A 25,612-nucleotide genomic window follows, 5' to 3' on the forward strand; every position below is an offset into this window, starting at 1 on the left:
ACACCTCCTTACTATGCTGGCAGTAGGGCTCAACGTCATCAGGCGGTTTTTACATTGAAATGTCTGGGAAATGTGAGTCACACAGCTGAGGAGTTGTGGTCAGCTCTGGAGAACCAATTTCATGAATGGTTGTCTCCACTGGAACTGAAACCAGGGAAGGCCGTGTGCGACAATGCTGCAAACCTGGGTGCGGCCCTTCGCCGGGGCAATGTCACACACGTGCCTTGTATGGCTCACGTGTTGAACCTGGTTGTCCAGCAATTTTTAGCCCACTATCCCAGACTAGGTGGCCTTCTGCAGAGGGCACGGTCGCTGTGTGCTCACTTCCGCCGTTCGCATCCCGCAGCTCAGCGACTTACATCTCTACAGAAGTCGTTGGGCCTGCCACTTCACCGGCTAAAATGCGATGTGCCTACCCGGTGGAATTCAACTCTGCACATGTTGCAGCGACTGTGGCAGCACCGACAAGCCCTGGTGCAATACGTTCTGACGTATAGCTGGGCCAACGAGATTCAGAGGTGGGGCAAATCACGCTGGAGGAGTGGTCTCAGATCAGGGACCTATGCACCCTTCTGCACAGTTTTGAAATGGCGACGAAGATGTTTAGTGCTGACGATGCCATTATCAGCATGACTATTCCGGTGATTTACATGCTGGAGCACATGTTAAACAGAATTCGGAGTCAGGTGGTGGCACAAGAGGAGGTGGAGGAAGTAGAGGAGGAGGAGTTGTATGCGGAAGGGCTAACATCTGCAAGGTCCAGACGGTCGGCAGCACCAGGGCGGCAGGCATGTGAGGGTGGGGGAGATGATTTTACCAGGGCGCATGGTAGCAGCCAAACTAGTGAGGAAGGTGCAGGAGCCCAGGAAGAAGTGGAGGACGAACTGATGGAAGACTCATCAGATGAGGGAGACCTTGATCACATTTCTGTTGTGCGAGGTTGGGGGGAGAGGACAGAGGAAGGAAGCATGATTGTTACCTCGCCACCAACACAACAGGGACTTGGTGCTCCTGGATACGCAACACACATGAGTGCCTTCTTGCTGCACTACCTGCAACATGACCCTCGAATTGTGAGAATTAGAAATAATCCTGACTACTGGGTTGCCACACTGTTAGATCCCCGGTACAAAAGTAAATTTGCAGAAATTATTCCTGCCATAGAAAGGGATGCACGCATGCAGGAGTATCAGCAGAGACTGTTGCAGAATCTTACATGTGCTTTTCCACAAAATACCAGTGGTGCACGTAGTGAATCTCACAGTTCCAACTTGCCAACCGTGGGACCGTCAAGTGTTCAGCACTCAAACCGTAACAGAACCACAGTATCTGCTGGTAACATCAATTTTGCGGAATCATTTCACCACTTTTTTAGCCCATCCTTTGCAAGGCCACAGGAGACAAGAAGTCTGACACATAGTCAACGCCTAGAGACGATGGTACAGGAGTATCTCCAAGTAAACATTGAAGCCACGACTGTGTCACTGGACCCTTGCTCTTTTTGGGCTTCCAATCTGGATAAATGGCCGGAGCTAGCCACTTACGCCTTGGAGATCTTGTCATGCCCCGCAGCCAGCGTTCTGTCTGAACGTGTGTTCAGCGCTGCTGGTGGTGTGCTGACAGATAAGCGCACGCGGCTCTCCACTGATAATGTAGACAGACTCACGTTCATAAAGATGAACAAATCATGGATCCGAAACGACTTTTCTACCCCTGTGTCATCCTGGGGAGAGTAAAAGCTTGATGATTGGTTAAAATCACCCTACCAACCGTTTTAAGCTTTCAAATTACTAATCATGTTTATCTGTATCTTGACTGGAAAATAATTTGGGCTTTGTAGCAGTGTGCAGCACTGATCCTATTAGGCCATCTATAATAAGCTTCACCAGATTTAAAATTAAAAATAATTTTTAGCTGCATCTAGCCCGGAAAATAATTTTGGGGCTCCGAGATGCGCAAGACACATAAGTGCCTTCTTGCTGCACTACCTGCAGCATGACCCTCATATTGTCAGAATTCGAAGTAATCATGACTACTGGGTTGCCACACTCTTAGATCCCCCAAACTTTTCGATCAACCTTTTCATTTTAATAAAGACCAAAAAAATGGTCATTTTTGAAATTATAAGCATTAGCAGGTTGTTAGAAACTGAAATCAAACAGTTTTCAACTCAAAACTTTATTCTAGGTGATGTTACATTTTCACATAGGACCCCTTGTTCGAAAGGAGCTTCTGAACTCTCTCGTCCATTGAATTTGTCAGGTTTTGGATGGTTTCTGCTTCAATTGTTTTGCATGAGGACAGAATACCCTCCCAGAGCTGTTGCTTAGATGTGAACTGCCTCCCGCCATCATAGACACTCCTTTTAATGATGCTCCAAAGGTTCTGAATGGGGTAGAGGTCAGGGGAGCATGGGGGTCACACCATAAGTTTGTCCCCTTTTATGCCCATATCAGCCAGAGATGCAGATGTTTTATGTGCAGCATGAGATGGTGCATTATCATGCAGAAAAATGATCTTGCTGTGAAATACACGGTTCTTCTTCTTGAACCATGGCAGGAAGTGCTGTTTGAGAAAATCCACATACATTATGGAGTTCATCTTTAGCGCCTTCAGGGATCCTAAAGGGGCCGACAATCTCTCTCCCCATGATTCCAGCCCAAAACATTACTCCACCTCCTCCTTGTTGGCGCTGTAGCCGTGTTTGCGTGGGGTGTCCATCAACCAGCCATCCTCCACTCCATTCATCTGGACCATCGAGCGCTGCACGGCACTCATCCGTGAACAAAACAGTTTTGAAATCAGTCTTCATGTAATGTTTGGCCCACTGGAGCCGTTTCTGCTTGTGTGAAGTGGATAGAGGAGGTCGACAGGATGGCGTATGCACAGCTGCAAACCTCTGAAGGACCCTGCATCTTGTTGTTCGGGGGACGTTGGAGGCACAAGCAGCTTCAAAAACTTGTCTGCTGCTATGACAAGGCTTTTTTGCCGCTGCTCTTTCAACCTGACGTAATTGCCTGTAGGAAAGAGTCCTCAATTTGCCCTTATCAGCACGCACACGTGTGTACTGTGAATCAGCTACATACTTCTTGATTGCCAAGACACTTCATCCTGATCATCGCACAATGTTGATTGTAGTCATGCCTTGACCTAAACACTCCACAATTTGTTGCTTCTCAGCAGCCGACACATCCTTTTTCTTTCCCATTTTGGCAGAAAATGTAGGCTGCTTAATAATGTGAGAGAGCCTTCTTAAGTAGTCTTGCCTTTCATTGGACACACCTGCCAAACTAATTAGCACAGGTGTCTGCAATTGCTTACAGTGATATAAAGAGCCCTGACACACATCACCATCAATGAGTTTAACTGACAAACAAACAAATTCTTCCCTTATCACTCCTAAACACTTTTTGCATAATAATTTGGAACGCGGTGTACATGTGCTTTTCCACAAAACACCAGTGGTTCACGTAGTGAATCTTACAGTTCTAACTTGCCAACCGTGGTCTGTATGGAATTGTTCAATAAAGGGCCCAAAATTAAGATAACATAGATGGGAGAGGTCTCTATGAATACGAATTCCTAAGTATTTGATACCCTGTGAGGGCCAGGCAAAGGGAAAGTTGGACTGGATGGAATCCTATATGGATTTAGGGAGGGAGACATCGAGGGCCTCAGACTTCGCTGCATTGATTTTAAAATTTTACCATGTAACAAAGTGATCTATTTCAGCCATAACAGCAGGGATGGATATATGTGATTGAGTGATATATACTAGGACATCATCAGCAAATAGAGAGCACTTGTACTCGGTGCCTCCCACCTCAATCCACCTAATATTGGGGTTATGGCGAATTGATGAGAGCAGGTGCTCCGTCACTAGGATGTATAAGAGAGGGGACAGAGGACATCCCTGCCTTGTCCCATTGGTGATTGTGAAAGGTGATGAAAATGTTCTGACGCACCCCCTGGGCCTTGGGACACCCGGAGCCGGACCCTTTTTGGTGGATGCTGGTGGTTGTAGTCTTCGTGGCGGCGATCCGGTTCCGTGGCTCAGGGCGGTCAAACCAGTGGCGGAACTATTTATGTGGTTTTGATGTTTAAATGTCTGACTACGCCACCCGTGGATTGCGGTCAGAGTGAACCGCCGCTACAGGGCAGACCGCTAAGGCTGGTGTTGTGGGTGCAGCAGAGCGTAGCATAACTCCCCACGGGAGGAGTATAGCCTCAGGGCAGTGTATGCGGAGGATGGGGGTGATGGTGCAGGGCAGCAGCAGTAACGACACGGAGTCAGTGATGCAGTTCAGGGCCTTTACTCACAGTTCTTATTATCCAGACCACGTCTGCAGGTAACGGCTGCCCACGTCGTACTGTGCTCACCAGGTGAGGGGCTCAGACAACTCCCAGATAACTTTGGAGCGCTTCACAGGACCCCCTTTGTGTGTCCTTTGTCTGGCCTTTCTTACCAACACTTCTGTCCGGCTGCCTCGGGCCTCCTCTTGGTAAACTTGGCGCCAGTTTCCCTGACCCTATGTGGTGCCTTCCTAGCGGGTGGAGCAAGGGGCTGCGCCACATAAAATGTCAGAGCCTCCGGTTTCTAGCTGAGGGTCGTTTCCTGCCTCCACTAGTTCGGGGACCGGTCTCCCCCTTTGGCCTGACCCCTCCACGCAGGTGGATTCGGGCGTGCGGTGGCGACTCACCCGTCCGCACCCCTGGGATCCCTTCATTCCTCGTTCCTGGAGCCTTCTCCGCTCCTCTTCCTTCCTTCTCCCTCTTGCAGGCCTGGGCCTCTGTTACTAGGCCCGCCTCCGGAGCAGAGCTCATGCAGAGCCCCTGCTCCCTGCCACTTCTGCTCAGACTTCTCTGCACTGAACTAAGATGGTGCCCACCTTTTATACTCCCTTCTCAATGCACCCAGGAACTGCTTCCTCCCTGCTCCTGCACTGCAGGGTTCCCCTTCCTCAGTGTTCCCTCCCCCCACTCCAGCCAGGGACAGGGACTGTCGTGCCCATCTCAGGGGCATATTGGTCGCCCTGCCCCACGGCAATGTGGTGTAATGCATGCAGGTGTCGGGTCCTGATCCACACTCCATCCTTATCTGAGAGTGAGATATCACACCTCTGGGTGAGGTGCAATACATCTGTAGCAACCGAGCCCTCGGTGCTACAGTTCCATTTATCTTCAGCCTAGGTGACGTATTGTGATACAGGGCCGTGATTTTGGCTATAAAAGGGTCCCCTAGACCCCTACCCCAAGCTTTTTAAGAGAATCATATATGGCGTGCCAGGAGACTCTATGGAATGCTTTCTCAGCATCCAACGAGAGTATCTACTTACAAATTTTTAACTGCATCTAGCCCAGGAAATACTTTGTGCCTAGTAGCAGTGTCTGCTAGTCAGCGGATTATCCCGGCTGTTAAGCAAGCTACACCACCTGTAGTTTGGACACTTAATTTTTTCAAAGGAAATGCTTCGGGACCACGGGATACTTAGTGAAGAGCATCAGGAGGCACCCCAAGGCATAGGGGCTGGGACTGGCACTAGGATGCCTTGCGGTGGACAGCCGAGCTCGATCCTTATAAAAGCTTTTTAACTGCAGCAGCTTTAGTGGACGCTACTGGAGCTGGAATTACGCGGCTGCTGGCATGAGACTTGCCCTCCAATAGATCCTTGTAAATGGATTTAAAGTGTATTCATTCAAATTAGAGGGACAATTTAAATTAAAAAGCTTAGAGCTGCCTCCACCACAGGGGGGCTCTCTCGACCCACCAGCGGACAGGCACCAGTATTGGGAGAGGGGGGCTGGCCGTCAGGGTTCACCGCGGCTCTGGCACAAACCCGGCGACACGGAGGTGGCACGGGCAGGAGCGGACTGGCCGTCTCGGCTTCTCACTTTTTGGATTTTAGAAGGGCATGACATGCCTATATCTGTGTCTCCCCCTCCTTTTACTCCTCCACCTCTTTTCTTTTCGCATGACTATATGTACTTGTCACTTTTCCATGTGTTAGTTGTGTCTTCTGAGCAGTTTGTCAGCTTTTGGACACCTTTGAAGGTGTTTTCTATGTGTTTCTATGTGTTTTTGTTTGCCTGCCATTGGTTTTAACGGTGTTCGAAGGTGTTCGACGAAAAGTTCGACGAACAGTTCGGCGAACACACGGGTGTTCGACGAACCGAACCGAACTCGAACACTACGGGGGTGGCTCAACACTAGTGGCAACATCAAACAGAGATTATTTCAGCGAGAGGCTAGATGGATTACAATACTGGACACAATGGCCCCTAAGGGACTAAATGAATCTTTAAGTTTTGCCTCGTTTCTTTGATCTCCATGGTTACCACTAATGCGTCTCCTTCTCCTGTCTTATTGTTATTAAATGGGATTAATCAATTTTTTATTATAATTCATTTCTTTCTTTTTATTTGTGTCATTTTTTAACCTACTTCCAGTTGTTTTTTATGGTGCAGTATAGTTGTGGTTTTTAATCTATTATGTTGCGTTGTCTGTATTCTAAAAATTTCTCCCTTTTTTTTTTTTTCTAATTTTTCTATGTACTTAGATTTGAACTATTCCAGAATTGACCAATGTGAAAACATGTCTCTACATCATCAATTTCGTTTGAATAAATCACCCCACTGTGATGCGATATCGACCTTTCTGTTATGGTGGTACCCTAATGATGTCTCTATACGAAGGTTCTATCTATTTTAAGAATAACTTCATCATATTACATTGCTGTTTTATGGGTCCATCTTTTGTTATGTAGAAATTGATGTTTTCTCTTATGATATTTTACTGAATGTGATCTCCATCTTGGGTCTATTTTGGGTTTTGTTTACTTACCCTCCTGTGATCCTGTTGTGTGCATGCGCCCGTCATGCTGGCACTCCTGGCCCGAGGTCCGGCGTCTCACCGTTGATTGCCGGACTGTGGTGCAGGACCTGCCGGGTGACGCGTGCATGCGCCACCCACACACAATCATTGGATGTGATCGGACCATGTGACCTCCCACATGACCGATCACATGGGTATTTCTAAGGTCCTTGCAGCGCATTCTCTTACCTTCCCTTGAGAAAGCTGGACGTGTTCCCTGCGAAACGTGCGTCGGGAGGGAAGAGACACTAGCCTTCCTTACCACCTGGTGGGGCGCATCTTCACTCTTAGAGGTAATGATTTGGTGGACATTGACTGGGCATGTATGGGGATTTTTTTTTTTTTTTTTTGAGACCTTATAGCCCCACCATAATGGTGTAGGCTTACGAGAGGGGCATTGTAGCCTTAATTGTGGTCTTGTATTACTAGGAGATGGGGCACTAAGCTCCACAGCATGGTCTGATATTAGTCTCTCTAGGTTTTGTTGTCCCTGTCCTCCCTCCTATATTCTACTTGACACCAAGTCCCATTTATCTTGATAATTGTCATCTTGTTTCTTCTACCTCTTTGTGCCCTTGCTGCCTTTCTTTATCTCTACTCCGTTACACTCATCTTTTGTACTTATAGATTTTATATGTATGTTTTGTACTAGTAAAGTTTTCATATATTTTTGCATTAACCTTTAAGACTTTATTTGTTTCTATTTAATTCTACAGAGTATAATTAGAAGATATGGAGTTATCAGAATTTTGCATTGAAAGTAGCTGAGGTGCATCGTACAGCTTGCTAAAATTCTGATAATTCACACCCGATTTAGTGTCACCTGCTATGTTGAAATACTCTTTACTTTTGGGCTTATAAGAGTGATTGTTGCCTGGAGTTGCTACTCCAGATACAGTATATGCGAGTCCCCCTTGGCATCATCTTCTCATCCATAGTGAGTGAAAAGGGGTGATACGGTTTTAGAGCAAGCTGATAATTCAGAACCACGGAGTTCCTTTATGTGTGGTGAGAGGAACATCTGATGGGACCTAGGAGACTCTGTAGGTGGGTCTATATGTCCTGTTTTCAGAGACAGGGCACGTTTAAATGGAGGTTGAGGCTTATCAGGAAAGGTCCCCTTGTGATTTGTCACTTCAGTGTAAGTAAAGGCTTTTTTCTGCCCACTCTATCATAAAAGCCACCTCTATGGAGTTTACAGCTTATTGCAGACCCGGCGTCAGTACCCGGCGCACCCAGGCAAGTGCCAGGACCCTGAGCAGGCGGGGTGGCCAACTTGCTGTCGGGCACCCCGGAGCACTATGGGACCCGTGCGTGGAGGAGAGCGGTGACAGTGCCCGCCCCTCCCCTTCCCTGCTTGCTCAGGGCCCCGGCACAATACTTACCTCTCCCCGTGCCTCCGCAGCAGGTCCTGTATCTTCCGTGGCTGCTGCACTGTGACGTCTCAGGTCAGAGGGCGCGATGACGTATTTCCACCGCGCCCTTTGCTGAGCAGTCACAGCACAGAGCGGGAAGACAGCGACGTGGCTGAGGAGTTATTTTTTTTTATGTATGGAGGCATGGGGCATTATATGGGGGCCCAGGAGGCATGGGGAATTATATGGGGGCCCAGGAGGCATGGGGAATTATATGGGGGCCCAGGAAACATGGGGCATTATATGGGGGCCCAGCCTGCATGGGGCATTATATGGGGGCCCAGCCTGCATGGGGCATTATATGGGGGCCCAGCCTGCATGGGGCATTATATGGGGGCACAGCCTGCATGGGGCATTATATAGGGGCACAGCCTGCATGGAGCATTATATGGGGGCCTTTATTCTGTATGGAGCATTATATGGGGGCCAGTATTCTGTATGGAGCATTATATGGGGGCAAGTATTTTGTATGGAGCATTATATGGGGGCAAGTATTTTGTATGGAGCATTATAGGGGGACCAGTATTCTGTATGGACCATTATATGGGGGCCAGTATTTTGTATGGAGCATTATATGGGGGCCAGTATCCTGCATGGAGCATTATAAGGGGGCCAGCATTCTGTATGGAGCGTTATATGGGGGCCAATATTCTGTATGGAGCGTTATATGGGGGCCAGTATTCTGTATGGAGCATTATATGGGGGCCAGTATTCTGTAAGGAGCGTTATATGGGGGCCAATATTCTGTATGGAGCGTTATATGGGGGCCAGTATCCTGTATGGAGCATTATATGGGGTCCATTATTCTGTATGGAGCATTATATGGAGTCCATTATTCTGTATGGATCAATATATGGGGCCCATAATACTGTATGGAGGACTATGTGGTGCCCATAATACTGTTTGGAGGACTATGTGGTGCCCATAATACTGTATGGAGGACTATACTATCCGGTCTGCACTGTGCGCTGTTAGGATTCGCCGGTTTCTGACCTATTGTGAAATTTACAATAGATATCACTCAAGTAATGGAAGAAAGAAATCTTTTGCATTGTATTATATACAGGGTTGTCCAAAAGTAGGTGGACAGAAAGTGTAATAAGGTTATGAAGGGGGAGATTTATCAAACATGGTGTAAAGTGAAACTGGCTCAGTTGCCCTTAGCAACCAATCAGATTCCACTTTTCATTCCTCACAGACTCTTTGGAAAATGAAAGGTGGAATCTGATTGGTTGCTAAGGGCAACTGAGCCAGTTTCACAGATCTAGTTTTCACAGATAGATCTCCCCCAAATCTGTTTTCTTTTCAGATAATTCAGATAACACACAATGGCAAATAATTTAAATACAGATCAAAGAAAATGGATTTTAACAGAGTATTGGAAATCTCAAAATGCTGAAACCGTTAGAGCAAATTGGGTTGAAACATTTGGTACTCAAACCCCAAAGAGACAAACCATTTACCGCATTCGTGACAAATGCAATGCCACTGGCTCAATCCTTAATGCTCCAAAAACTGGTCGACCCAAAACAGTCTGTACAGAAGATAATAAACAACGTGTTGCTGAAACATTTGTTCAGAGTCCAAAAAAGTCCACAAGGAGAGCCTCTTTGGAATTGGGAATTTCACGAGCTTCTATCATGCAAATCCTGAAATCTATTGGGTGGAAAGCTTATCGTCCACGTCTAATTCATGGTTTATTGGAGGATGATCCAGACAGGCGGCTGCAATTTAGTGAGATTATGCTTAACGAAACTGAAGAAAATCCAGTAATTTTAGATAACATTATGTGGAGTGATGAAGCTTCTTTCAAATTCTCCGGCCATATTAACAGACATAATTGTATTTACTGGTATAATGAGAACATGCATTTAACATTAGAGCAACAACTAAATGAGCCTGGTGTCAATGTTTGGGGTGGTATTTCAAGTTTTGGTGTTTTAGGACCAATATTTTTTGATGGAACAGTCACAGGAGATAAGTATCTCGAAATTCTAATGAATCAAGTTGTTCCCCAGTTACAGCAACAGCCTAATTCAAATGACTTTTATTTCCAACAAGATGGGGCCCCTCCACATTATTCAAGAGTAGTCTGCGAGTATCTTGATGAAACATTTCCTAATAAATGAATTGGCCGAAGAGGCCCACTTGATTGGCCGGCACGTTCACCAGACTTGACCCAAATGGATTTTTTCTTTTGGGGAGTACTCAAGGACAAAGTTTATTGTCGAAAACCAAAAAGTGTCAGTGATTTGAAAAATTACATAAGAGATGCATTTCAAGAAATTAATACCCAAAGAGACTTGTGCAAAAAAGTTTGTCGTAGCGTAAGAGGCGACTTCAAAGCTGTGCAAATTGTAATGGAAAACAGTTTGAGCACCTGCGCTGATAAAATTTAAGGACTTTTGTATTATTGTTCAGAATAAAATTTAATTGTCAATGTTATGCTTGTGTTAGTAAATATAATTTTATATATAAATCAAAATAAATGTTATTATTTTCTGGCCACCTACTTTTGGACCACCCTGTATATATATTTCTCTGCGGTATCTGTGCATCATGAATCGTGGTATGTGTTAAAAGGGCCCACTGAGACTTTTTTACCCAGGGCCCACAAAAACCTGGAGCCGGCCCTGGCTTATTGTGGTCATATGGACAGATACTCCAGTATCTGCTTGGGAATTCTGCAGCTCCTTCAGGGTTACCTTTGGTCTCTGTGCTGCCCCCCTGATTAATACCCTCTGTGCCCGGGCTGAGAGTTTAGGTGGGCGGCCCTCTCTTGGCAGGTTTGTTGTTGGTACCATGTTCTTTCCATTTGATGAAACTGGATTTAATGGTGCTCCATGGACCATCAGAATTTGGGATAATTTTTTTTTTGTACTTCCCAACTACTTTGACCCTGACTTATTTGGAGATCTCCTTGGTCTTCATGGAGTTGTTTGGTTAGTGGTGCCTATTGCTTAATAATGTTGCAGCCTCTGTGGCCTTTCAGAAAAGCATGTAATGTAACAAAATGGGTAAAAAAACAAATGGAGTGAACACTTTCACAAGCCACTGTATGTGTATGTAAGACTCTGTTGCTGTTGTCTTTTTATTCATATTTTTAAAAAGCATAATGAAATATATATTGTTCATTTAATGTTGTATTAAAAAAATTCCAACTACATATAATGTCAAAATATTATTGCTGTAGGGAGGTTAAAGTGTGCCGGTCACTGCCCTTTTCATGTAAAAACACATTTGCTAGCCCTATATAAAATGTAAAAATGTAACGGATTAAAAATGAAGACAAGTGGCCTTGAGGACCTCATAAAAGACCCAATTCTACATTAGAAGTCTGGTCCACACTTATTGGCTGTGGAAGCCTTCAATACTAACATGATAAGTGACATCCCACAACCCTTCATGGCAGCTTAAGTGTCAAAACTTGAGATCCCCCATGTTATTGTGAGATTTCGCACTTTTAACTAAGCGAGCTCTTCCTGCAACATATTAAAGTTAACCTATCAGCTGATACATGCTACCCAATCGGACAGGCGGTTTCCCAGTCCTGGATTGACAGGTCTTTGCCTATATGTGTACATAGTCACAGACCTGTCAATACAGGACAGCGGTTGGGGAGAAGCCACCGGGGATCCACTGGACTGAGTAGTCTACAAGCTTTTAAACTAAATTTTTCTCTGAAACGATGCAGCGTTTCAGAGTCAAACATACCTGGCTGACAACATACAGTCAGTGCCTGATACATGCTGCCCACAGATTAGGCAGCATGTATCAGCCTACAGGTTCACTGTAATGGCCAAGCCGAGTGCTCATGTGTATTAGAGATATAGTTCTCGTTTGAACTAGCGTTAGGCTACTATTCAAGAAGCATGGGACTTTATCTAGGTCTCCAGCATCAAAAGAGCTGTTTTTTTTTATTAATCCTGATAATTTAATGACTATCTTTATACAAGCCCCCCAGTATATAGCAAAGGTTTTAAATGAGCTAAACAAAAACTGAAAACATCAACCTTAAAGAGGTTGTACCAAGTTTGGAAGTTGTTCCCTATCCTTTGGAAATAGGATAACTCCCTGATCGCTGGGAGCCTGACCACTAGAACCCCCATCAACCTTGGGAACTTGGGCTCTGAAGAGCCCCTTGTGAATGTGGTCAACCATTTGCATTGCCACTCAATTTATTCTTAATGGGAATGCTGAAGATCAGCCGAACGCTGCACTCTTTTATCTCCAGTGGTCCGATTAAGAAAAAATGGAACAGAGATGAGCATGATCAGCTACCACTCCATTCACATGAGGATCTTATATTCTTGGAATTAGTGGGGATTCCAGCAATAAGATTTCTATCGATTGGGAAATTGGCCCTTATCAGATGGATAGGGAATAACTTCCAACTGCTACAATCCCTTTAATGAAATTTGCTCTGCTGTTCAACAAGCAACCAGTGCCAAAAGTTGAAATATTAAATTAAGTCTACCAATTTCTGTTCTTTTAAATTAGTATTGAATCATTCATAGCTCACCTCTGTAAACTTGAAGCGCATATGATGACACATAATATGAAAAATCTGTTTTCTTTTAGCAGAGAATCCATTCACATAAGAGGCTCTGAAAACACTTGGATAGAAGAATTGAGAGGTGTGAGAAGGGAAGGCAATGGTTAAGTTGTGGAATTCTCCATAGCGGAACAGAACGTTCATAATTGAGCTGCTAGCCGTCTTGTGAGTTTTTAGGAAGAAGATGTTGTTCTTGGGTTGACAAGATTTTGTGTCTTGTTCGCTCCTGACAGCAGTTTCCTGAATTAAAACTGTTTCACTTCTTATTCTTGATTTCAAAGTCATTAACACCTCCTTCCACCTTGGCCCTTTTAATCGCTCAGACAATTGATCTTTTTGCAAATAATGCAAAAGTTCTGATGCAAAGTCTTGTTCTCTGACGAAATTGTTGTCACCTCTTTCAAGTCCATAAGTAAATCCGTCTCCACTATTGGAAGACAATAGATTTGAGATTAAAGGAATCTCATGTATAATATACCTATATGAGAATAAAATAACTTTTAAAGCTAATTATAAAAACATTAAAAGTCATATAAGTTAATAATTTTGATACATTTACACTTTGAATTAAGCATATTGTAAAACAGGCACAAAACTTATTCACATCTTCATTTGTTTTACACAAAAGCACAGACATATCAGTTGCACATGGCAGCACTTGACGTGTAAATGACATTTCAGCAGTACGGCTTGCCTGACTTGAACACTCCATTCTTTTTGTCTGACCTTCACTGACAACAGTCCTATCCAGTGATACGCTTGCCTCAGGAATGGCAAGTGCTGTATTTGTTCACTATAAATTCCAGGTCTGGCCCAAGTTGCCTCCTCAGCCCACTCTACTATCTGCTTTGGCCCCTGCCATGACCCAATGATCTATTTCTGGCTTCATTTCTTTCTAACTACAGCTGGATCACTTTCTGTGTCTTTTCCAGTTCACCAGACCGGATTCAGGATGCTCTGGCCGTATTATTCTGCCACAGGATCCAGTTATAGAATCTTGCTATCTCTGTTCTGCTTCTTCCCTGCACACACTCATCACTCCCTGTAGCTGGCTTTATTTCACTAACTGCTGACTCCTCTAACACTCCTCCCATCTGCAGCACTGGTTAACACTTCCTTTTCCAACTGTCAAATCTACTATATTGGTATACAGTACACACAACAATGGTGGACGTTATAACAAATTATGCATTATGCTTAGGCTGTTTTTTGGCAGCTGGAATGGGGGTTTTAGTAAACTTCAGGCCTTTGCCATAAAAACTGAAGATGAAGAGGAATTTCACCTTTCAGTATGACAACGATCTAAAGCATACGTTTAAATAAAAAAAAATGGCTTTTGGATTGAAGTGAAGAGGGCTGTACACAGAGAGGTCCTTACAATCTGACGAATTTGCAGTGCTACTGCAAAGAAGACAGGGCAAAGATTGACAATTCTAGATTTGCCATGCTGATAAACTCCTACCCAAAAAGACTGAATGCTGACATAAATTCAAAGAGTACTTCAACAAAGTATGAGTTTCAGGGTGTGCATATTTAAGCAGAATTATTTTAGTGCTTTCCACCTGAAAAGAGTTCAGTTTGTCTTTTCAACTGAATTGTACAGATTATGAGATGAAAAAGTTCTGAAATTATTCTTCTTGGTATGATTTTTTTTACATGGCATTAATCTGGCAGTGTAAAAGGGGTGTGTACACACGCACACATACTATATATATATATATATATATATATATATATATATATATATATACACACACACACATACTGTATATATTCACTACCGTTCAAAAGTTTGGGGTCATTTAGAAATTTCATTATTTTTGAAAGAAAAGCACATTTTTTTTCAATGAAGATAACATTAAATGAATCAGAAATACACTCTATACATTGGTAATGTGGCAAGTGACTATTCTAGCTGCAAATGTATTGTTTTTATTGCAATATCTACATAGGTGTATAGAGGACCATTTCCAACAACCACAACTCCAGTGTTTTAATGGTACATTGTGTTTGCTAACTGTGTAAGAAGGCTAATGGATGTTTAGAAAACCCTATAAAACCCTTGCACAAGTATGTTAGCCCAGATGAAAAAGGTTTGACTGATTTGAGAAGCTATAAAATTTACCTTCCTTTCAGCTAGTTGAGAATCTGGAGCATTACATTTGTTTGTTCTATGAAACTCTCAAAATGGCCAGAAAAAGAGAACTTTCATCTGAAACTCGATAGTCTATTCTTGTTCTTAGAAATGAAGGCTATTCCATGCGAGAGATTGGCAAGAAACTGAAGATTTCCTACAACGGTGTGTACTACTCCCTTCAGAGGAGAGCACAAACAGGCTCTAACCAGAGTAGAAAGAGAAGTGGGAGGCCCCGCTGCACAACTGAGCTACAAGTACATTAGAGTCTCTAGTTTGAGAAATCCATGCCTCACAGCTCCTCAACTGGCAGCTTCGTTAAATAGTACACACAAAACGCCAGTGTCAACGTCTACAGTGAAGAGACAACTCTGGGATGCTGGCCTTCAGGGCAAAGTGGCAAAAAAAAAGCCACATCTGAGACTGACTAATAAAAGGAAAAGATTAATATGGGCAAAAGAACACAATCATTGGACAGAGGAAGATTGGAAAAAAGTTTTATGGACAGATAAATCAAAGTTTGAGGTGTTTGGATCACACAGAAGAACATTTGTGAGACGCAGAACAACTGAAAAGATGCTGGAAGAGTGCCTGACACCATCTGTCAAGCATAGTGGAGGTAATGTGATGGTCTGGGGGTGCTTTGGTGCTGGTAAAGTGGGAGATTTGTACAAGGTAAATGGGATATTGAATAAGTAACTCTATCACTCCATTTTGCAATGCCATGCCATACCCTGTGGACAGCGCTTGATTGGAGCCAATTTCATCCTACAACAGTACAATGACCCAAATCACACCTCTAAATTATGCATGAACTATTTAGGGAAGAAGCAGGCAGCTGGTATTCTATCTGTAATGGAGTGGCCAGCGCAGTCACCAGATCTCAACATCATTGAGCTGTTGTGGGAGCAGCTTGACCGTATGGTAAGCAAAAAGTGCCCATCAATCCACTTCAACTTGTGGGAGGGGCTTCAGGAAGCATGGGGTGAAACTTCTCAAGATTACCTCAGCAAATTAACAGCTAGAATGCCAAACGTCTGCAATTCTGGAATTGCTGCAAAGGGAGCATTCTTTGACGAAAGCAAAGTTTGAAGGAGAAAATTATTCTTTCAATTAAAAATCATTATTTCTAACCTTGTCAATGTCTGGACTATATTTTCTATTCATTTTGCAACTCATTTGATAAATAGAAGTATGAGTTTTCATGGAAAACTCAAAATTGTCTGGGTGACCCCAAACTTTTCAACGGTAGTGTATATACACTGCTCAAAAAAATAAAGTGAACACTCAAATAACACATCCTAGATCTGAATGAATGAAAAAAAATATTCTCATTGAATACTTTGTTCTGTACAAAGTTGAATGTGCTGACAACAAAATCACACAAAAATCATCAATGGAAATCAAATTTATTAACCTGGATTTGGAGTCACCCCCAAAATTAAAGTGGAAAAACAAACTACAGGCTGATCCAACTTTGATGTAATGTCCTTAAAACAAGTCAAAATGAGGCTCAGTATTGTGTGTGGCCTCCACGTGCTTGTATGACCTCCCTACAATGCCTGGGCATGCTCCTGATGAGGTTGCGGATGGTCTCCTGTGGGATCTCCTCCCAGACCTGGACTAAAGCATCTTCAAACTCCTGGACAGTCTGTGGCGTAACGTGACGTTGGTGGATGGAGCGAGACATGATGTCCCAGATGTGCTCAACCAGATTCAGGTCTGGGGAACGGGTGGGCCAGTCCATAGCTTCAATGCCTTCATCTTGCAGGAACTGCTGACACACTCCAGCCACTTGCGGTCTGGCATTGTCCTGCATTAGGAAAACCCCAGGGCCAACCGCACCAGCATATGGTCTCACAAGGGGTCTGAGGATCTCATCTCGGTACCTAATGGCAGTCAGTCTACCTCTGGCGATCGCATGAAGGGCTATGCTGCCCTCCAAAGAAATGCCACCCCACACCATTACTGACCCACTGCCAAACCGGTCATGCTGAAGGATGTTGCAGGCAGCAGATCACTCTCCACGGCGTCTCCAGACTCTGTCACATGTGCTCAGTGTGAACCTGCTTTCATCTGTGAAGAGCACAGGGCGCCAGTGGTGACTTTGCCAATCCTGGTGTGCGCCAGTGGCGACTTTGCCAATCCTGGTGTTCTGTGGCAAATGCCAAGCGTCCAGCACGGTGTTGGGCTGTGAGCACAACTCCCATTTGTGGACGTCGGGCCCTCATACCACCCTCATGGGGCACAACCAACATTCAAAAGTGACTAAAGCATCAGCCAGAAAGCATTGGTACTGAGATGTGGTCTGTGGTCCCCACTTAAAGAACCACTCCCTTATTGAGTGTGTCTTGATAATTGCCAATAATTTCCACCTATTGTCTATTCCATTTGCACAACAGCATGTGAAATTGCTTGTCAATCAGTGTTGCTTCCTAAGTGGACAGTTTGATTTCACAGAAGTTTGATTTACTTGGAGTTATATTCTGTTGTTTAAGTGCACTGTATATATATATATATATATATATATATATATATATATATATATACAGTGCATTGTGAAAGTTTTTGACCCCCTTGAACTTTACTACCTTTTGCCACATTTCTGGCTTCAAACATAAAGATATAAAAAATTTTTTTGGGGAAGAATCAATTCTTGCCCATTCTTCCTTGCAAAACAGCTCGAGCTAATGAGGTTGGATGGAGGGCGTTTGTGAACAGCAGTTTTCAGTTCTTTCCACAGATTCTCGATTGGATTCAGGTCTGGACTTTGACTTGGCCATTCTAACACCTGGATATGTTTATTTTTGAACCATTCCATTGTAGATTTTGCTTTATGTTTGGGATCATTGTCTTGTTGGAAGATAAATCTCCACCCCAGTCTCAGGTCTTTTGCAGACTCCAACAGGTTTTCTTCCAGAATGGTCCTGTATTTGGCTCCGTCTATCTTCCCATCAATTTTAAACATCTTCCCTGTCCCTGCTGAAGAAAAGCAGGCACAAACCATGATGCTGCCACCACCATGTTTGACAGTGGGGATGGTGTTTTGAGGGTGATGAGCTGTGTTGCTTTTACGCCAAACATATCGTTTTGCATTGTGGCCAAAAAGTTTGATTTTGGTTTCATCTGACCAGAGCACCTTATTCCACATGTTTGGTGTGTTTCCCAGGTGGCTTGTGGCAAACTTCAAACGAGACTTTTTATGGATATCTTTCTTCTTGCCATTCTTCCATAAAGGCCAGATTTGTGCAGTGTACGACTGATTGTTGTCCTATGGACAGACTCTCCCACCTCAGCTGTAGATCTCTGCAGTTCATCCAGAGTGATCATGGGCCTTTTGGCTGCATCTCTGATCAGTCTTCTTCTTGTTTGAGATGAAAGTTTAGATGCACGGCCAGGTCTTGGTAGATTTGCAGTGGTCTGATACTCCTTCCATTTCAATATGATCACTTGCACAGTGCTCCTTGAGATGTTTAAAACTTGGGAAATCTTTTTGTATCCAAATCCGGCTTTAAACTTCGCCACAACATTATCTCGGACCTGCCTGGTGTGTTCCTTGGTCTTCATGATGCTCTCTGGACTTGAAACATAACCCTGAGACTATCACAGAGCAGATGCATTGATAAGGAGACTTGATTACACACAGGTGGATTCTATTTATCATCACCAGTCATTTAGGACAACATTGGATCATTCAGAGATCCCCACTGAACTTCTGGAGTGAGTTTGCTGCACTGAAAGTAAAGGGGCCGAATAATATTGCACGCCCTACTTTTCAGTTTTTAATTTGTTAAAAAAGTTAAAAATATCCAATAAATTTCGTTCCACTTCACGATTGTGTCCCACTTGTTGCTGATTCTTCCCCCAAAAATTTGAATTTTATATCTTTATGTTTGAAGCCAGAAATGTGGCAAAAGGTAGAAAAGTTCAAGGGGGCCAAATACTTTCACAATGCACTGTATATACAGTATATATATATATATATATATATATATATATATATATATATACAGTGGTGGCCAAAAGTATTGGCACCCCTGCAATTCTGTCAGATAATACTCAGTTTCTTCCTGAAAATGATTGCAATCACAAATTCTTTGGTATTATTATCTTCATTTAATTTGTCTTCAATGAAAAAACACAAAAAGATTTGCCCTAAAGCCAAATTGGATATAATTCCACACCAAACCTAAAAAAGGGGGTGGACAAAAGTATTGGCACTGTTTGAAAAATCATGTGATGATTCTCTAATTCGTGTAATTAACAGCACCTGTAACTTACCTGTGGCACCTAACAGGTGTTAGCAATAACTAAATCACACTTGCAGCCAGTTAACATGGATTAAAGTTGACTCAACCTCTGTCCTGTGTCCTTGTGTGTACCACATTGAGCATGGAGAAAAGAAAGAAGACCAAAGAACTGTCTGAGGACTTGAGAAACCAAATTGTGAAGAAGCATGAGCCTTCTCAAGGCTACAAGTCCATCTCCAAAGACCTGAATGTTCCTGTGTCTTCCGTGCGCAGTGTCATCAAGAAGTTTAAAGCCCATGGCACTGTGGCTATAACCTCCCTAGATGTGGACGGAAAAGAAAAATTGACGAGAGATTTCAAGATTCAAGATTGTGCGGATGGTGGATAAAGAACCTCGACTAACATCTAAACAAGTTCAAGCTGCCCTGCAGTCCGAGGGTACAACAGTGTCAACCCGTACTATCCGTCGGCGTCTGAATGAAAAGGGACTGTATGGTAGGATACCCAGGAAGACCCCACTTCTTACCCCGAGACATAAAAAAGCCAGGCTGGAGTTTGCCAAAACTTACCTGAGAAAGCCTAAAAAGTTTTGGAAGAATGATCTCTGGTCAGATGAGACAAAAGTAGAGCTTTTTGGGAAAAAGCATCAACATAGAGTGTACAGGAAAAAAAAAAGAGGCATTCAAAGAAAAGAACATGGTCCCTACAGTCAAACATGGCAGAGGTTCCCTGATATTTTCGGGTTGCTTTGCTGCCTCTGGCACTGGACTGCTTGACCGTGTGCATGGCATTATGAAGTCTGAAGACTACCAACAAATTTTGCAGCATAATGTAGGGCCCAGTGTGAGAAAGCTGGGTCTCCCTCAGAGGTCATAGGTCTTCCAGCAGGACAATGACCCAAAACACACTTCCAAAAGCACTATAAAATGGTTTGAGAGAAAGCACTGGAGACTTCTAAGGTGGCCAGCCATGAGTCCAGACCTGAATCCCATAGAACACTTGTGGAGAGATCTCAAAATGGCAGTTTGGAGAAGGCACCCTTCAAATATCAGGGACCTGGAGCAGTTTGCTAAAGAAGAATGGTCTACAATTCCAGCAGAGCATTGTAAGAAACTCATTGATGGTTACCGGAAGAGGTTGTTTGCAGTTATTTTGGCTAAAGGTTGTGCAACCAAGTATTAGGCTGAGGGTGCCAATACTTTTGTCTGGCCCATTTTTGGAGTTGTGTGAAATGATCAATGATTTGATTTTTGCTTCATTCTCTTTTGTGTTTTTTCCTTGCAAGCAAATTAAATGAAGATAATAAGACCAAAGAATTTGTGATTGCAATCATTTTCAGGAAGAAACTGAGTATTATCTGACAGAATTGCAGGGGTGCCAATACTTTTGGCCACCACTGTATCTATCTATCTATATATATACATATATACTCCGCAACATTGAAATTGCAACATCATTATAGACATGTTAATGATGAAAAAATGGAAACAGAATTTTCAAAACATCACATGGGCAATGCGATGAAAATGCCTTCACAAGGTAACGTCAAACTGCTCATGCTTCCAAGATAATGGTTTGTGGTGGCATACTGTACTGTAGCTGGACCCCTCTAGTCTTCATTCCAGGTCAGCCTAACATTCACTTGCCAGTGGTACAGCCATTTCTCCAAAGTGTCTCAGGAGCTGTTTTTCAACATGACGAAAGGCTACATTTTGATTGTGCTACTTTTCAAAGCTTGAATGGCCTAATTGTCCTACCATGACCTGCAGCATTTCTAGACTTGACTCCCATTGAGTACATTTAAGATGTTACCGGTCTGCAATAGCAAAGGAAGCTGCCCGCAGTGGTTCTAGATGATTTGCCCAAGTGTATTCAGTGTGGCAGAGCAAAACACTTACTAGACAATCACTAATAGCCTAATTTTATTTATTGTACATGGTACTTTACACTGAAAAAGTTTGTGCTTCCTGTTACTTGTCATTATTGAATAATTTTCCATATTCACAGTTGTTAATTCCATGGCCCCAGATTTTTGTCTAATAACTTCACTCTACATCTCTTAATAAACATAACTATTGTGTATTAATAATTCTATTATCGTTGTGATAAATATTTATCTTAATATTAGACTTGTATGAACAATTGTTCTCTCACCTTTCTGAATCGCTGCTTTTCAACACTTGCAAGATCAAAAATAATACTATTGTTATTAGTAAAAGGACACCGAAGATTTTCAAATGCTGAATGTTACTACAGACAAACCTGCAAGACAAACCAAAATGTATTAATGTCCATACTGTGCATACCCAGGATCCAGCTTACAACTATTGGAGGCAGAGTCTTTTGTTGCACAACCCCCACTCTTTGGACCTAGGTAAGACAAATATCAAACCTACCCATTAAATCGGACTTTATCAAAATTAATTAAGTTATTCTCCCGACTAAATGTTTGTTTGTATTAAGCCCATTTTATCGCATATTTATAACAAGTCTTATTTGTTAAAGGGGTATTCCCATCTCCAAAATCCTATCTTAATATGTAGTTTGTGTAGTAATAATAATATTAGCAAATACCTCCAATTAGAAATTGAGTATAGTTCTTCTGATTCGCTATGTCGCTTACCTCATGTAGGAAATTGTAGTAGCTTAGATATCCATGATTATGACCACTATGAGCTGTCTAACTAACTGTCACTATATGAGTGATAATAACTATCAATGCCCTACTTGAAGTAAGCTACATAGCGAATAAGAAGAACTATGCTAAATTTCTAATTTGAGGAATTTGATAATATTATTAATATTACACCTACTACATATTGGGATTGGATCTTGGAGATGGGAATACCCCTTTAACTTTACTCTATACTCTTTAAACAATAGTGCAAATGCCAAAAAGATATAAGGAGAAGCAGAAGGTCTATCACTTAAATGCCTAAATAATTTCTTTAGAAAATACCTATTTATGAGATAATTAAAGCTGTCATGACATTGTGCTGTCCGTGTGTCAATAGCCTGTACAGAGATAGTAAATTAACCAATAGTCAGTCAATGTTTTATTGCATATTAGCGATTTTCTGTGTGGGATGAAGCAGGAGCCGCAGATGTCTGGGGTGTTACCCCACTATTTAAATGGCAAAGGACTCTGTGCAGCGCTGGATGCTGAGATCCATTGAAAAATAATTGCCCTCAAGAGTGAAGAATAGGGGTGAGTGTAGCTCTGAGTACACATGAAATAAGCACAGTTTAGTGTCTACCCTTGGTGAAGAACCAAACCTTCAGCTAGTGTACATACTGCAGTTTGTAAAGTTCAAGCCTTTGCTTTTGTTACCCTATAACAGCAATGTAAAACTCAAATACAGTGTGGGCCAAAATTAAAAACTTGGACAAAGTCGTGGGCCAACCTTACTATTAATTGAAAAAGTCTACAAATGTGGAAATGTTTCCTTCTCATGAAATATAACGATACATTTTTTCATATGGAAACAAACTTAGGTTTTGATTAACCCTTAGTGACCGAGCCAATTTTGACCTTAATGACCAGGACAAATTTTTAAAATCTCACCACTGTCACTTTATGCGATAATAACTCTGGAATGCTTCAACAGATCCCAGTGATTCTGAGACCGTTTTTTCATGACATATTTTACTTCATGATAGTAGTAAAATTTGTTTGATATGACTTGTGTTTATTTGTGAAAATATCGGAAATTTGGCGAAAATTTAGCAATTTTCAAACTTTTAATTCTTATGCCCTTAAACCAGAGTCATGTCAAAATTGTTAATAAATAACATTTACCACATGTCTACTTTACATCTGCATCATTTTTTAAACATTTTTTTTTGTTATGAAGTTAGAACGGTTAAAAGTTGATTAGCAATTTCTCATTTTTCTAACAAAATTTACAAAACCATTTTTTAGGGACCATATCACATTTGAAGTGACTTGGGGGACCTATATGACAGAACATATCCAAAAGTGACACCATTCTAAAACTGCGCTCCTCAAAGTCCTCAAAACCACATTCAAAACGTTTACTAACCCTTCAGGTGCTTCAAAGGAACTAAAGCAATGTGGAAGGAAAAATGAACATTTAATTTTTTTCACAAAAAGTTTTACTTTAGCCCCAATTTTTTTATTTTCACAAGGGTAACAGGAGAAAATGAACCCCAAAATTTGTTGTACAATTTCTCCTGAGTATGCTAATACCTTATATGTGGGGGAAACTATTGCTTGGGCGCACGGCTGGGCTCGGAAGGGAAGGAGAACTGTTTGACTTTGTGAACGCAAAAATGGCTGGAATCGAGAGCGGATGCCATGTCATGGAGAGCCCCTGATGTGCCTGAACAGTGGAAACCACAACAAATGACCCTATTTTGGACACTAGAAGCATCAAGGAATGTATCTTGATGTGTGGTGAGTGCCTTGAACCACCAGGTGCTTCACAGAAGTTTATAGCATAGAGTCGTGAAAATAAAAAAATCTAATTTTTCCCACAAAATGTACTTTTAACCCCAATTTTTTTATTTTCATAAGGGTAACAGGAGAAAATGGACATGAAAATTTATTGTGCAATTTCTCCTGAGTACGCCGATACCCCATATGTGGGGGAAAACTATTGTTTGGGCTCACAGCAGGGCTAGGAAAGGAAGGATCACCGTTTGACTTTTTGAACGCAAAAATGGCTGGAATCGAGAGCGGACGTCATGTCGCGTTTGGAGAGCCCCTAATGTGCCTAAACAGTGGAAACCCCCACAAGTGGATAATAGGTGAAAACGGACCCCATAATTTGTTAAGCAATTTCTCCCGAACGCGATGATACCCCATATGTGGTGAAAAACTTCTGTTTGGTCACATGGCAGGGCTAGGAAAGGAAAAGGTGCTATTTGTCTGGAATAAATTGTGAATGCCATGTCACATTTGGAGAGCCTCTGACATGCAAAAACAGCAGAAACCCTCCACAAGTGACCCCATTTTGGAAACTAGACCCCTCAAGGAATTCATTTAGGGGTGCACTGAGCATTTTAATATACAGGTGATTCACAAAACTTTATAACATTTAGTTTTGAGAGCAAAAAATATTTTTTGTTCCACTAAAATACTGTTTTAGCACCATATTTGTAATTTATACAAGAGATAATGGAAGAAATTGGACCCCACAATTTTTTATGCAATTTCTCCCGAATGTGACAGTACCCTATAAGTGGTTGTACACTACTGTTTAAGCTCATAGCAAGGATCGCATGAGAAGGAGCACTACTTGGCTTTTAGAATGCAGATTCCATTTGAATAGATTGTGGGCTCCATTATCCGAGCCCCTGAAGTGCCAGAGCAGCAGAACCCCCCCCCCAGGTGATCCCATATTGGAAACTTCCCTGCCTAAGGAATTCATCTAGGGGTACAGTGAGTATTTTGAACCCATAGGTGCCTCACAGAATCTTATAACATTGAGACATGGAAATATGACATTTTACTGGTAAAAATGTTATTATTGTATTTGCTGCAAATCTTTTTGGGACACAAGGGTTAATAAGTGAAACTGGACTCCATAATTTATTGCGCAATTTCTCCCGAACGCGGTGATGGCCCATATGTCATCAGAAATTACTGTGAGGCCACACGTCAGGGCTGAGAAGGAAGGAGCGCTATTTGGCTTTTGGAGCACAGATTTTACTATAGCAGTTTTCGGAGTCCCGAAGGTGCCACAACCACAGAAAAGCCCTAAAAGTGACCCCATTGTAGAAATTGCACCTCTCAATGAATTAATATATGGCTGCAGTGATGATTTTTCGATCACTTCCAGAATATGGCTGGGATCACAATCTTGTGTTCAACACTGAGCACTCACATTGGGGTTTCCGTGTAAATTCAACAAAAATTCTGTTCAGACGAAACCCACAACGGAACCACTCGTCATAATGAGGCAGATGGAGACAGTTTAAAGTTTGTTTGGTGTCTGATCTGGTGGTGTCCATCTTTTTAGGCGTGCACAGATCTTTGGTCACCCACACTTGTGTGCTAAAATGACGTCTAAAATGATGGGACATCGCCGGAACACAGACCAGTCCAAAGTGACTCCATCTGCCTCATAAGTGAGTGGCTCCATCCAAAGTTTTGTCTGAATCGCGGTTTTGGAGAATTTACACCGAAACCTCAACATAAGCGCTCAGTGGAGAGCGCAGCATAAATGTGAGCTGAGCCTTATTCCGATTTTTGGGAGGTAGAATGAATAAATAGACAGCAGTACAAGAATAGTTCTTAGTTTTACTTTTGTGTGGTTCACCGTGCGGTATAAGTGATAATGCGGAATTATTTTTCAGGTCGGTGCGATTACAGCAATACCATACTTATATGGGGTTTTTAAAGGTTTTGCTGCTGTCACACAG

At 42.6% G+C, this 25,612-nt stretch overlaps 1 protein-coding gene across 2 annotated transcripts in view; it reads right to left on the minus strand.

Moving 5' to 3' along the window:
• The window catches only part of LOC141259002 (galactose-3-O-sulfotransferase 2-like), a 79,519-nt gene that overhangs the window by 40,141 nt on the left and 13,766 nt on the right, over positions 1-25,612 (minus strand). The window contains exons 2-3 of one of the 2 annotated variants that reach the window (XM_073674371.1): positions 21,380-21,487; positions 12,809-13,268 (exon numbers count right to left, since the gene is read on the minus strand). In XM_073674371.1, coding sequence (XP_073530472.1) covers positions 12,809-13,268; positions 21,380-21,487 — 568 coding nt within the window. Of the gene's footprint in view, positions 1-12,808; positions 13,320-21,379; positions 21,488-25,612 lie in introns of both variants that reach the window. The other variant, XM_073674370.1, reaches the window with a different exon arrangement.

Source organism: Phyllobates terribilis, unplaced genomic scaffold (genome assembly GCF_046119375.1).
Source record: "Phyllobates terribilis strain yellow unplaced genomic scaffold, ASM4611937v1 Scaffold_3__8_contigs__length_932513732, whole genome shotgun sequence".
Lineage (NCBI taxonomy): Eukaryota > Metazoa > Chordata > Amphibia > Anura > Dendrobatidae > Phyllobates > Phyllobates terribilis.